The sequence below is a fragment of the Contarinia nasturtii genome, unplaced genomic scaffold (genome assembly GCF_009176525.2).
Source record: "Contarinia nasturtii isolate CC-2019 unplaced genomic scaffold, AAFC_CNas_1.1 Cnas_scaffold_1828, whole genome shotgun sequence".
NCBI lineage: Eukaryota > Metazoa > Arthropoda > Insecta > Diptera > Cecidomyiidae > Contarinia > Contarinia nasturtii.
This window is the reverse complement of record NW_022199159.1, coordinates 1-15255: the sequence shown is the minus strand read 5'-3', so window position 1 is coordinate 15255 and position 15255 is coordinate 1. Positions and strand designations below refer to the sequence as shown.

Here is a 15255-nt window from a genome sequence, read left to right as displayed (position 1 = left end):
AAATCTCTAATATCTCGAAATAAATTCACATACATTTACCTACAGTACTCGTGGTGTGTGTGTATGTATCCCAAACACATCAATACAAAAATGCCGGTTTACTTTTGTTTTGATTTGTAGTGATTTGACAAACCTTACAAAGTCGCGAACATGCCTATGTGTATGTTTTATCAATAGTGCATGTATTCTAAACGTCAAATAGCCGTATATTGTCAAAATAAAACACATGACTTTACATAAGCAAACATTTTCATTCATCATTGAGTTGAACGTTCTTGGAAGAAAAAATTCAATTAATTTCATCATCGCATTTGCGAAGTTCGTATACAAATCAAACGGTTGGCGATTGGATAACATCTCTGCCAGAAGATAAACAAAAGAGGGTTAGATTCATTCAGAATGAAGTAAGTACAATATGAATAGAGTCAGTTTACTGTGGAAGGTATAAACAGAGATTGTGTCATTTTTAGATAGCATTGAAACTGGCAGAAGAGCAAAGGATGCCACAACTTCAGATGTTAACCAAAGCCGATTATGAGGAAATGTTGGAGATGTCAAACAATCGACGACAAAAGTATTACAATTATTTACATGCATCAAAAACACATTTACAGATAAAGCGTATGATACGAAGACAAATTGACGACACAAAACAACAATTGGGAACGCACAAAAAGCCCAAAACCAATCACATTGAATATGGTTTACATCAGAATACACAATTTTTGAGAATAACAGAACAAACAATGAACAAGTGGAGAAATTTCAAGATATTAATGGCATATTTCTGCTAAAATTATCCTAATTATTGTGATTATTTCCATAGGGTGTGGCGTGCAATGAGACACCATGAACAAAGTCGAACCACGAACTTCGATATTTGGCGCGTCAAATTAAATATTCCTTCTGTGAAAAGTAATGAAATAAACACAAAAATCCAGTAAATATCAGAAGCGTTATGTGATGTAATAAGCATTTGAATGATCGAACCCTGCGCCGTAATCGACGTGAGCTGTCATTGAACAATACATTATGTCAAAGTGTAACACGTGCATAGGCTAACCTTTTTATTCATTCATCATTGATAGAACATTAATTCATTGAAAAAAAAATGATCCGATTCGTATTAAAAGAATTTTTGAGACCAATTCAATTAATTTCGTCATCGCATTTGCGATGTTCGTATACAAATCAAACGGTTGGCGATTGGATATCATCACTGCCAGAAGATAAACAAAAGAGGGTTAGATCCATTCAGAATGAGGTTAGTACAAAACGAATAGAGTCGCTTTATTGGTGAAGGTATAAACAAGAGAAGATTGTGTAATTGTGTAATTTCTAGATTGCTCTAAGGCTGGCCGAAGAGAAAAAGATGCCACCACTAGAAAAGTTAACGAAAGCCAATTATGAGGAAATGTTGAAGATGTCATATAATCGACGCCAAAGTTATTACTTTTATTTGTATCAATCAACAATGGGCAGTTTACAGAACGAAGTATGAATGAACTCATTAACTATTCCACTATTTGATTTAAATTGAATTGTGTCACATTTTTTTACATTCACAGATAAGGAATACGATAGCAACGAGTGTCTTTGATGAAAAGAAGCAACTGGGAACATGTGGTCCACCGAAAACCGATCATATTCGATATGGCCTAGGACATAATACACAATTTTTGAAAATTAGAAGAGAAACAATGACTAAATGGAGAAATTTGAAGTATGGCCCTTACCATTGGCATATTGGAGCTAAAATAATCTTGTTATTTTGGAATTGAAAACCAAAAACGGATATCTGGCATTATAAGTCGATATTTTATTTGAAAAAAAAAATTGTCAACACACAAAGAAATTATATGATGAAAACTAGATGGCTTGTCGTATAAAATTCGGAATTAGCTGACACTCCGTATAAAATTATATTTTTCCATCTAATTTCATACAAAATATCGTTTTTGTGTATCATTTTTATACGGATCTTCTTCAAAGCATAAACGAAGAAGAACCGCACAAAAGAGGATACACAAAAACGATTTTTGGTTTGAAATTAGATGGAAAAATACAATTTTATACGGAGTGTCAACTAGTTCCAAATTTTATGTGACGAGTCGTCTAGTTTCCATTGTATTACTTCTCTGTACGAATGATTTGATTCTGGGTACAAAAAACCAATTTGTCGTTTGTGGTTTTCGATTTCCAAAAAATACATCCACTGTTGGAAGACATAAAAATAACCTAATTATTTTCATTATTTCCATAGATTGTGGCGTGCGATGAGAATAAATGAACCAGCTCTAATATTGGACTGTGGTTTCAATGACAGAATGACGGACCAGGAAATTCGAGATTTAGCGCGACAAATTAAATATTCCTTCAGTGAAAATCGATTAGATCGTAAACCATTTGTACTGAATTTGTGTAACATGAACACAAATTCAAAGCTAAGGTATGAATTGTCAAACAATATGCCCAAATTTGATAAATTACCGTGGAACATTTCGCCAAACGATATAACGGATGTGTTTCCAGTTGAAAAACTAGTTTATTTATCACCGGATGCACCAGATGCACTGGAACAATTTAATGCCGATGATTGCTATGTCTTGGGAGCTATTGTTGACAAAGGAAATCGACAACCATTGACACTGGCCAAGTCGAAGCGACTGGGAATTCGTGCAGCACGTTTGCCATTAGAAAAATATATTAAATTCAATTCACATAAAACATTGACACTGGACCAAATGACACGAATTATGCTTGAATGGAAACGAACCCAGGACTGGAGAAAGGCGCTACAATATGTACCGGCTCGAAAAGTTTCCGGTTAAATTGTACAAAAATCGACAATTAAAATTAATTTGAAGCGAAATTAGGGTAAAATTCTCATGTGAAAAAATTAAATTTTATGAAGTATAAAAATGTTACAGACATTTGATAAATAAAATTACCGAATTAAATTTATTTTTGAAATGGAATAAGATTACGACAATTTTACAAATAAATTGTAAAAAATTGAGAAAGAAATCAAAGAAAATAAAATTTTCTCGAAAATTGTTAGAAGAAATCGAATTAGAACAGTCGTTTTTATCATCTGAATGATCGAACCCTGCGCTGTGAATAACTGGAAACTGTCATCGAAGAACACATTGTTTACAATACACGGTCACGGTCGTAATATTAAGTTTTATACAAAAACAGTGTGAAGTAAGAGTATGAGTGTCTCAATAATCTTCCATAGATGACATACGGCAAACTCAGTGTGTGTATGTAGCGGTATGTAGCATGAAAGCCGTAAATATGTGTATCTAAGTGCGACGCATTAATGTGTGTTTTTTATAATTTCATCTAGCCATATGATGACAACAATTTAATTTCTATTCATTCAAATTGATGTACCGAATTTGATTTTTTTTAATTTCTTTACTTTGCAGATTAGAAATGAAACACAACAGCTGGGTTTATTTAGTCAGCTGTAGTCCAACGAAATTATCCGATTTCAATGTCCTGTTTTATTTGTTTGAGCGACGTCTGGAACTGGAAAAGAATACCCAATACGAATTGAATATGTAGAAAAAAAGCCAAAATGGGAAATTCGAAGAAATGACACAGGTAAAATTAATTAAAAGAATATTTTTTCACAAGTATAATATTTGATATTTTCCCTTATAGCTGTCATCAATATAAAACCGTTTCGACTCATGGTCACCATACCAGTTTTTCCACGCGGAATTCTTCGGTAAACGAGAATAAGGGAGAGTCTGTCACAAGTTTTGAATAAAGGGAACTCACCATTGACTTGATTACAAGCCTAGATGGGTGTAGGTTATTTAGTATTACATTGAAGGTGCTATGAGTGCATGAATCCTGCCCCGTGATCGACGTGAGCTGTCATTGAACAATACATTATGTCAAAGTGTAACACGTGCATAGGCTAACCTTTTTATTCATTCATCATTGATAGAACATTAATTCTTTTAAGACGCTTCGGATCATTTTTTATTTCAAATAAAAAATGATCCGAAGTGTCTTAAAAGAAATTTTGCGACCAATTCAATTGATTTCGTCATCGCATTTGCTGTTCGTATAAAAATCAAACGGTTGTTGATTGGATATCATCACTGCCAGAAGATAAACAAAAAAGGGCGAAACTGATACAGAATGAGTTACCTCTTCAGTATCAATCTCACTCTCTTTTCAAAAAAAGAGTCTTTTGTTTATCTTCTTACCTACAAAACGAATAGAGTCGCTTTATTGTGGAAGGTATATTCTTTACAAGAGAAGTATATTGTGTAATTTCTAGATTGCTCTAAGGCTGGTCGAAGAGAAAAAGATGCCACCACTAGAAAACTTAACCAAAGCTGATTATGAAGAAATGTTGGAGATGTCAAACAATCGACGACAAAAGTATTATGTTTATTTGCATTCATCAACAATGGGCACTTCGAATGACGAGGTATGAATGAATTCATTAACTATTCCACTATTTGATTTAATTGGAATTTTATCAAATTCACAGAAGCGTATGATAGCGGCGAGTATCTGTGATACAAAAAAAACAGCTGGGCACACTTGGTCAGCCGAAAACTGATCATATTCGATGTGGCCTAGGACATAATACACAATTTTTGAGAATAACAAATAAACAAATCAACAAAGGAAGAAATTTCAAGTAAGACCCACATTAATGGCATATTCCTGCTAAAATTATCTTAATTATTGTCAATATTTCCATAGGTTGTGGCCACACTGTGGCGTGCAATGAGACTAAATGAACCAGCTCTAATATTGGGCTGTGGTTTCAATGACAGAATGACGAACCAGGAAATTCGAGATTTAGCGCGTCAAATTAAATATTCCTTCAGTAAAAATCGATTTGATCGTAAACCATTTGTGTAACATAATTAAGTACAAACGGTTTACGATCAAGTCGATTTCACAGATAAGGAATACGATAGCAACAATTGCGTTTGATGAAAAGAAGCAACTGAGGACATTTGGTCCACCGAAAACTGATCATATTCGATATGGCCTAGGACATAATACACAATTTTTGAGAATAACAAATAAACAAATCAACAAATGGAGAAATTTCAAGTAAGACCTATATCAATGGCATATTATTTTGCAGCAAAAATATCCTAATTGAACGCTCCAGAATAAAAACAACGTACTGAATGGTTGTTATATCAAAGCGGAACACGGCGTTTTTTTAACATAGATTTGTTGTTGTAATACAACATAAATTCTATATTTAAAAAAAACGCCGTGTTCCGCTTTGATATAACAACCATTCTGTATGTTGTTTTTATTCTAGAGCGTTCAATTATTGTCATTATTTCCATAGATTATGGCGTGCAATGAGACTAAATGAACCAGCTCTTATATTGTGGTTTCGATGACAGAATTTCGAACCACGAATTTCGAGATTTGGCGCGTCAAATTAAATATTCCTTCAGTAAAAATCGATTTGATCGTAAACCATTTGTACTTAATTTGTGTAATATAATCAAGTACAAACGGTTTACGATCAAGTCGATTTCACAGATAAGGAATACGATAGCAACGAGTGCGTTTGATGAAAAGAAGCAACTGAGAACATTTGGTTCACCGAAAACCGATCATATTCGATATGGCCAAGGACATAATACACAATTTTTGAAAATAAGAAGAGAAACAATGACTAAATGGAGAAATTTGAAGTATGGCCCTTACCATTGGCATATTGGAGCTAAAATAATCTTTTTATTTTGGAATTGAAAATCAAAAACGTATATCTTATGAGTCGGTATGAGTCGGTATTTTATTTGAAATTTTTTTTGATTTATGCCTGATGGTCGTTTGTGGTTTTCAATTTCCAAAAAATACATCCACTGTTGAAAGACATAAAAATAACTTAATTATTTTCATTATTTCCATAGGGTGTGGCCGCCACACTGTGGCGTGCAATGAGACTAAATGAACCACTCCAATATTGAACTGTGGTTTCAATGACAGAATGACGAACCAAAAAAATTCGAGATCTAGCGCGTCAAATTAAATATTCCTTCAGTGAAAATCGATTAGATCATAAACCATTTGTACTGAATTTGTGTACCATGAACACAAATTCAAAGCTATGGTATGAATTGTCAAACAATATGCCAAATTTAGAGAAATTACCGTGGAACATTTCGCCAAACGATATTACGGATGTGTTTCCAGTTGAAAAACTAGTTTATTTATCACCGAATGCACCAGACGCACCGGAACAATTTAATGCCGATGATTGCTATGTCTTGGGAGCTATTGTTGACAAAGGAAATCGACAACCATTGACACTGGCCAAGTCGAAGCGACTGGAAATTCGTGCAGCACGTTTGCCATTAGAAAAATATATTGAATTCAATTCACATAAAACATTGACACTGGACCAAATGACACGAATTATGCTCGAGCTTAGGCACACACAGGATTGGCAAAGAGCACTAAAACATGTACCAGCTCGACACATTTTAGGATAAATTTTAGTCCAATAGTAAGAATTTGTTACTTTATTTAAATAAGAGATTTAAGTAATTTAAAAAAATACAAGGAAAAGGCTATTATAAAAACGACTCAAATAGTTGACTCAAATTTAATGGTGTTTTATTTAGCTATCAATATAAGAAAAAGGCTCTCATTCTTTTTTTTTTGGTTTGAAGCAAAATTTGATCAAAATTGTTCATTAAGAAAAAATATAATTCTATTTCATCTTATCCTTGTATTTCGGGCAGTATTACTGATTTATTTAGTCAACGACCATTGACACTATTCAAATGAAAATTATCAGTACTTGTCCTATTTTATATTAGATTTTATTCAAGCAAAACTATTGCTCTGGAACAAGTGACACAAATCATGTTTGAAACGAGACAAACACACAAAGTGCCAAAAATTGTAGTTAACAGGAAATAAAATTTAATCCTTTTCATTTGAATTTTCAATCTGTGTCTCATATTTAACTTAAAATGGATAAGTATTGTGAATGTGAATAAATCATAATTAAATCAACATTTTTAGTAGAAAAAAATACATTTTTCATGATATAAAACGAAATATACTTCGAGGATCGAAAATCTCGATGAAAATTAGTTTTAATAATAGTTTTGTATAGTTCACAATGGAACGGAATTTATTACACTGATATAGACTATCGCCTACATGACTGTATGAATATTGCTTCATATATGTATGAATATATATGCACACAGTGATATCGATTGAGCGCGTATACGCCAGTATGTGAAGTCGCGTAAAGCTCAGCGAAGTGTGACGATATCCAACGACGATCAACATTGTGTGAGTGCGTATACTCGGGTACATATGAAGTCAAGTTATGTGATCATTGCCTTTCCATTCATTTTGTGTGTGTTTTCATACTCTTTCTGTGTATTTGCTTAAATTTTTTCGCAAAATACCAGTTTAACATCACTAATGGCGTCTCTCACATAGTTCCGCTCAGAAATTCAACCGAAGCTGACGTCAACCATCGACTTTTTATTTAATAGTGCATTTTTTCCGTTCTTCAATCCCTTTGAGTTAAGAAATTTGTGTTTGGAAATAATTTGGATTGAATAAATAAAATAGAAAAAAAAATTAAAATATTTAGTGAAAATGGTGCCAAAAAAACGGAAACGAAAAATAACATAACACAGTGTCGAATAGTTCATACCCGCGACATACGACTTTTCAATGCATTTTTATAGTGCCGTTTAAAAAAAAGTTTGACGCCATTTTCAATAGTGAATTGTGAAGTGTGGCATGAAAGAAAAGAAAAATTAACATTTTCAGTTAATAATTTTTCAATAAATGGATTAAGCAAACGGTGAGTGTTCGTCATTTTTTTTTTTTTTTGTTAGATTTCATGTGTGAGTTGCATTTCTATCACTGTTATGCAAAATTATCAAAATTATAGCGAGTATGGCATAGGGTAGTGCAAAAAAAAAATTTGTTCAATTTTTCAAGATTCACTGTTGATTTCATTATATTCAAGGCCCTAGAAAACTCGTTTTTGCTTGTTCTATTGCATCATCCAGACATTGTAGTTTTATTGAGACAAGAATTTGCGTGATTTGTAATCTATTTTCTAACACTGTTGAATCTAACGCTAGTTTTTCGATGAAAAGATTTTTTGATATAGATTTTAAAGCAATTCGTATAACGGATCACATTTGCTCCCGTTGAACCCGCTATGTTAAAATTTATCTCACTTCCGTTCATTTTTACTGCCTGGTTTCAGTCAGGCTCATGCCGCTCATGTAGCACTTTTTCATTCGTTGATTACAGCCAAATATTTTGAGACATCTTGACTATCGCTTTACTATATGTTTACAGTTACTTCAATCAATTATACTTGGATTCTACAGTTAGCAGCCAAATTTGATAAACTAGTGTTAATTTTTCTATTTTTCCTGTTTTTCAATTTGTCCAAAATATTCAGTGATTTTATTGCAAACGGAAATTCTTTTGATTTTTTGAGCTTTTTTCCAAAAAAAAAATTGAGGACTTTTTTTGTCATTCATTTTTCATACCGCGATAAATTTTCGAGAAATTGGATCGCCATTTTCAGAAGCTACGTAATAAGGTATGCTGAAATCGAACTAACCATGTTACGTAATGTGGTGTAATTTATCAAGAATATTTTTAAAGAATATATATTTTATATTTTTTTTTATTTGTGTGCGATATGTGTATGTGAGCGGCAAAAATTTTGAAAGAAAATTATTGAAGTATAGCATCGAAAAACTCGATGTGAATGAACGCATTGACCTACATAGATAAATGCTCAATATACTATTTATAGCCCAAAACGCCGCTTTTTGTTTTTTTTTTTGCGCACAATGTATTATCGGCTTCAGACGATCGTAATAGTTTTGTATAGTTCACAACGGAACGAGTGCATTGATGTAGACAGACGTCTACATGTTGGTATGAATGTAGTTTCACATATATGACCATGTATATTAATTAACACAGTGATATCAATTGAGCGCGTAGTCCGCGAAATGTAAATACATGGAAAGCAACAAGTGAGCAAGTAAATCGAACATGCGATGATATCAAACGACGATCAACATTGTGTACGTGCGTATACCCGTGTATATGTGAAATCCCGTTAAATGATCTTTGCATTTTGATGCATATTGCGTTTATTTCCATAAACTTTCTGTGTATTTGCTTGTATTTTTTCTCGCAAAATGCCAACTTAACATCACTTATGGCGTCTTCCGCATAGTTCCGCTCAGAAATTCAACCGAAGCGCACGTAAATCATCGACATTTCACTTCATAGTGCATTCAAACAAAAATTATTTCTAAAATCCATTTTTTTATTCGATGAATTTGGTGAAAAATGAAAAAAAGAATTAAAATATTTAGTGAAAATGGAAAATCGTTCATACACACGTCACATGATTTTTCAGTGCAATTTTTAAAATAGTTTTAGATATACTTTGACGCCATTTTCAATTGTGAAGTGTACGTGTGAAATTAAAAAAAAACTTTTCAATTGATTAAACGGATCAAACGAACGTGCGTGTTAGTTTTTTTGATAGATTTTATGTGTGAGTTGCATTTGTTTTACCGTATTTCAATAAAATGCATTATAGCGTGCATAGGGTGGTGCAAAAAAAATGTTTGTTCAATTTTTCAAGATTCATGGTTGATTTCATCATATTTTTTTCTATTGCGTCACCCTTTGTAATGCCAGTTTAAATGAATGTGATTTGAAATCTTCTAAATTGATGAATGATTCTGAAATAATCTATTTCCAAACGCGAAAATGGAATAATCTATTTCCAAAAGCCATGTTAAAATTTATTTTCTTTAATTTCACGCTTCGGTTCATTTTTATTGTGTGCTTTTATTCAAGTACATGCTTTTCATGTGGTTCTTTCGGTGTGCTTTGGTGAAATGAATGTTGATTACAGTCGATTATTTTGGGACATTTTGACTATTGCTTTATTGTATAGTTTTCAGTTAGCTGTAAATTATACTTGTCTTACTCACATTCTCTCAATTTGTTAGGCTTTTTTTTTCCGAAAAAATTGAGGACCTCTTTTTGGTAATTTATTTTTCAGAAACCAAATTACTTAATTAACGCTGAGATCTTACCACGTTAAGTAATATGTTAAATGAGTGTGATTTGTTTGGAGAGTAGATACTTACTTAATACTTATAGATGCATCTGCGTTGATATTTGCATGTTAGCGGCATGCACTTTATTTTATTATTATTTTTATTTTAATAAGTTTTTTTATCATTTTCGAAATAGGTAAACGAAGGAGTTTGATTGATGATGAGATTTATTAGGTAAAGGCATGTAATGTTCCATTTCTCGCCCCATAACTTGGTATGTTACTTTTCATTTGATATCTGGCTCATAAAAGTGCTTGAAATGTAATTTTTGCATAAGATTGTGTCAAATTCATTTGATTTGTGATGGTTATTGTCTTGAATTTATTTCTCACTCAAAAATGTTTTTATTCAAATTTTCCTTCCTTTTATTTTTACGTAAATCGACACAAATCATATGAACTCGCACATTTAATATAAGAAAATATCAATATTTAAATTTTTCAAAGAGTAATTTCTGCAAGAACTTATCGCAACTGGAGTGATTTGTATAAACTCCAATGGCACAGCACAATAAAATAAATTTTACGCAAATATGACCGTCAAATATATACAGATTGTAACAAACTGAACGACGCAAAATATTCGGACAGCTGATTACTTGTAAATAGTTATAATAACCTTAGACTATTTATTTGTGTTTTAAAATAATTATTATTGTGATCAAAGTTTCACAGCTCTGTCTTTCCCGATGACGAAAAACGAATAAAAATTGAGAAAGAGGTTAAAATCTTCCAATGGGATCTCGAACATCATTACCGAATTACATGTTTTTCTATGTATGACTGTGATAACTGCGAGCCACATGGAGCGCGATGATAATGTGTAGTACATTCCATCTAATGGTGCGACTTTTGTTATAGCTCGATTTAAAACATTATTTTTCGTTTTGACCGACACAATGCGTGTTATGCCATCAGATCCAGTATGCTTCTCCACTATGCGTACAAATGTTCGTCCTTTATGGTCACCAAATCGCACCATTTGAAATATTTAAACGAACAGATGCTAAACGAGTAATGGTGTTACTTTCCATTATTTTTCAAAATTCAAATTGCTTGTGCCAAGTTAGAGTTTTGACTTCTTCTGTGAGACCTGGAAAGCATGAAAAGTGATAAGATTAAACTTCTTATTGAATCTAATGATTTCTCATTTGGAAAAGTGTATACAGTTAACCCGTTTAGGTCTCATAAAGGTGTTTCATTGAATAAATGTTCTGGCATTTACATGTTACTTTGTTCAACTCTTGTTTGAACTATTTTGAAAGATGAATATATTCGGTCGGTAAAAAAAAGAATGATGCCAATAAAAAATATTTCTGAACCTTTGGGTGAAAGAGTTAGTCTTACAGGTATAACATCTTGTTTATTCTCGCTACGGTATTGAGCGATGACAGGCAGTTTCAGAGCGTATTATTTATCTAGATATCTTAAAACAAAATTAAACTTTAGTTCACGTGCACCCCAAGTAATGTTTGGATTCAATCAATTTTACCATTATTTAATAGACGTTTAATTTGAACTAAAGTGAATGAAATCAAAAATGTAGAATAAATATATGAGATAGATAACTCACCAAGTGCTTTATAAGCTCAGAAGGCGTCTTTATATCCACAACGAGCTTGTATGAATCAGCTGGATGATTGAAAAAATCTGTTTCGAGCAAGTGCAGGGCAACTTGTCAAAAGTTCCCTGTTTTTCTTGCAAAAAACCGACTGCAAAGCGTGTCATTCGCTGGCTCAGTTTTGGATATCATGCGAAATTATTTACTTCTGATGTGACATAGCGACAACCATAATCGAATTTAATTGCTATTTTGAATTGGTTTTCTATTATAATATTAAACACATAACACGAGACTTTAAAATGATTTCTTGTACCAATCCATCGATGTTACATCTAATATATCCTTCGTTAGATAGAGCCTTGTCTGGATTACCAATGGTGCGTGACGCTTTTGTTGTGTAGATTTCCGCTCCTGGCCATTTGAAAAAAAAAACGCAACTTGCGTCCTTTATTTGAATACTTGAGCAGGGATAAGATGTATTTTTCGAATTCGTCGTAGTTCGTTTTCGTTTCGAAGGTACGAATTCTTTTCCGCACAGGACAAGTATGACACCTGAGTATTTATGAATACCCCACAGCTTATTGTTTAATACTAAATAAATGAAATAAATATTGTTGTTCTTGTTGTAATTTCAAGGTATTCATAACTACTTCACTTTATACAATTAATCACAATGATTTTGAAAGCAACCGTGCACGTTTCCGCCATTAGATTCAGAACCTGTGTGAAATTCTTTTATGATCGACGACTGCATGTTCAAAGCAACAAAAACTTTTTTCAAAGAAATATACACATTTCATACACGACTTCACAACAATCTCATAAGCTATAACTAAGTTAAGCTGAGTGAACGAAACAAAGTATGTTTCGAGCAAGTGCTGGGCACCTTGTTAAAATTTTCCCACTAATCTTGCAAAAACTGTGTGCATTGCGCGATACCCGCTGGCCCAGTTTTAACTATTATTCTCAAATGTTTGATGTTATATAAATCTTTTGAATGGTTCAGACGATTCAATTAATATTATATTGAAATTCATTCAAACAATGCAAACTAATACTTACATGATGTTAAAACGAAAATATTAACTCAATGTTTATGCTCGTGCTTGTGATCTAGACATTCTTGGTTATTGTTCTTTTTTTACTAAAAAAAAATAAACATTATATACCTTAATGTTCAATATTCCACTCTATTATGTATTCCATTTCACGCCATTCGCTCATAGGCATTTCCATTTCGTTCAAATTACACGTTTTTTCACATTTATGACCATCAAATTGAGACTTTGACATGAAATAGGTGGCACAACAAACGCATTCGAATTTGGTTACTGTGTATGTTTCTTTAATGTGATTGGATAGATTATCATAGCAATTAAACTCACTTTATTGTTGTTGGTATTCAAAGTTTCACTATGCAAAGAATTGCTTTTATCGATTTCACTTTTTTTTCGTACATTCATGTAAAACTACACCCAATATACACAAGAAATAAATTTAGTATGTATGTAAAATATCAATATTTTAAATTCGATTGAATTATCTACGAATTAATCAGCGATAATCCGTTTCTTAATAAAATTCATTGACACAGTGAGTTTTTTCATAGTTTTACCTTTAAATCGCTCCAACTAACAGTGCGGAAAAGTTGGACTTATTTTATATATAAATAATTAAATTTTTCAAAAAGTAATTTCTGCAAGTGTTCGATGGTTTCCTTTTTCTTTAGAGGAAAGTGCAACTCGATAAATAATACTTGAACAGTGAATTTATGAACACAAATTATTTCCCTTTATTTATAAACTTTAAAATTTATACAAACACCTTATTTTTATTAAACTTAAACTTATTGTTCCAATAACATAATTACATAAAAATGAAAGCAACAAGCAGAAGTAAATGGTTAACTGAAAATCGTAACATTCAAGAATGACTCTTTATTCAATTACAGTTGCGCAGTGACTCTATTCCAAAGCAGTATCTTGTTTTCTTGATTAGTGATTGGAATTCAAGTTGTTTTTCCCTATTCTGTAGCAGTATCTTATTTCTTGAAATAAGCTTAGTGAACAGAACTCAGGTTCGAAGTGAACCGGTTTTACAATGAATCAATTCTTATATTTATACCCAATTTTGGTTAAAATTGAGTGATTTATTTATTTTCACCTTTCCAAAGAATGGGAGATTCTCTAAGTGTAAAAAATACTATTTTTCGTATCAGTCGATTAATTAATTAAACCGAAAAAAGGTTTTTTATATGAAGCACAAATGAATCAAAAATCTTTACTCGTTGTTATGCTTGATAGCCATTAATATCGACAACTTAATTTTGAATAATTTAATGAAAACAAATAATTATAGAGTATAATCAGAGTTATACAATTTATGAATAAAAAAGTAAAACAAAGAAGGCTTACATTTTTGATGTTTATCAATCAAAAGAAATGGAACAAATAACAAAATTTTAATAATCAAAATCGGAAGTGGTAGAAATTGGGGAAAAAGGCCATGATAACCTTTTATTGTGTTATAATATTATAATATTTCTATTTAACTTTTACTTGCCTAGTTAATGAGTTCTAGACCAACTGATATTTAGATGAATGATTACACAAGTAGCTTTGTTGAACACATGACTACGACTGTCTTACTTTATTGAATTAGATTCTTATAAGCATGCGTCCAGTGACGCATGTGCAATGCGGCATTACATCGCGCATTACAGTGTCAAAGGCTGTTCCCTTTAAATGGCTTCGAAGTTCATGAACGTTAAATGCAGTGTTCCATTGCGAAATGGTGATACAGCACAATTTTTTTTATTTACATTGCTCCTCAATGGGCACTGCTTTCAAATAAGTAATTGATATCTTTGTTCTTCTCAGATTTTTTTAAATTATTGTTTTTTTTTTTCGAAATTTTTGCCACTACGAATTTATGTTAATCAACATTATCTCTAACATAGAATGAAGTATATGAAATATTAAAATAAAACGAACAGATCACACGATATGTGATCACATTAAACTTTATTGAAACTATTTATTCTTAATTTGGAAAAGTGAACAATTACCATTCTCGGCTGCTATATGAGTAATGGTGTTACTTTCCATTATTTTTCAACATTCAAATTGCTTGTGCTAAGTTAGAGTTTTGACTTCTTCTGTGAGATCTGGAAAGCATGAAAAGTGATAAGATTAAACTTCTTATTGAATCTAATGATTTTTTATTTGGAAAAGTGTACACAGTTAACCCGATGTTTCCCTGCTTGAAGTGAGGGAATAGAAAAACTAACTTTTTGACACTTTTCCAGAACTGATCGAAAAGCAAAATTGATTTTTTGCGCATCGCAACGATTTTCTCTAATTGGAAAACGTGCGAGCAATTAGCGGTTACTAGGGCTTTGGAAATATGTGCATTAATAAACTAATAAAATACTAAATGCATTATTCGCTGTAGCACTTTTGCACGACGCATCTTTCTTCTCTTTCTGTGAGCATATATTGCTCAAATGTTGTGGAGAATCACATGTGTAACATTT

At 32.1% G+C, this 15255-nt stretch overlaps 1 protein-coding gene and 1 long non-coding RNA gene across 6 annotated transcripts; both read left to right on the top strand.

Annotated features, from left to right (window-relative positions):
- The first annotated feature begins 227 nt into the window (after positions 1-227).
- LOC116347335 (mitochondrial ribonuclease P protein 1 homolog) lies at positions 228-2960 on the top strand. The gene is made up of 6 exons (XM_031777897.1): positions 228-404; positions 471-574; positions 827-1264; positions 1343-1495; positions 1569-1723; positions 2264-2960. Exons 3-6 carry the CDS (start codon positions 1112-1114, stop codon positions 2829-2831), a joined length of 1029 nt encoding a protein of 342 aa, XP_031633757.1. The 5' UTR covers positions 228-404; positions 471-574; positions 827-1111; the 3' UTR covers positions 2832-2960.
- Positions 2961-3140: 180 nt separating this feature from the next.
- Positions 3141-6101, top strand: LOC116347336. 5 transcript variants are annotated; one of them, XR_004201684.1, is made up of 7 exons: positions 3141-3327; positions 3435-3612; positions 3673-4100; positions 4304-4456; positions 4520-4672; positions 4738-5097; positions 5348-6101. It is a non-coding gene; the product is annotated as an uncharacterized LOC116347336 (long non-coding RNA). The 5 variants fall into 5 exon arrangements; XR_004201687.1 differs by lacking the exon at positions 3141-3327 and having other exon boundaries at positions 3354-3612; positions 5348-5702; positions 5922-6101; XR_004201686.1 differs by lacking the exon at positions 3141-3327 and having other exon boundaries at positions 3354-3612; positions 3673-3918.
- Positions 6102-15255: the final 9154 nt, after the last annotated feature.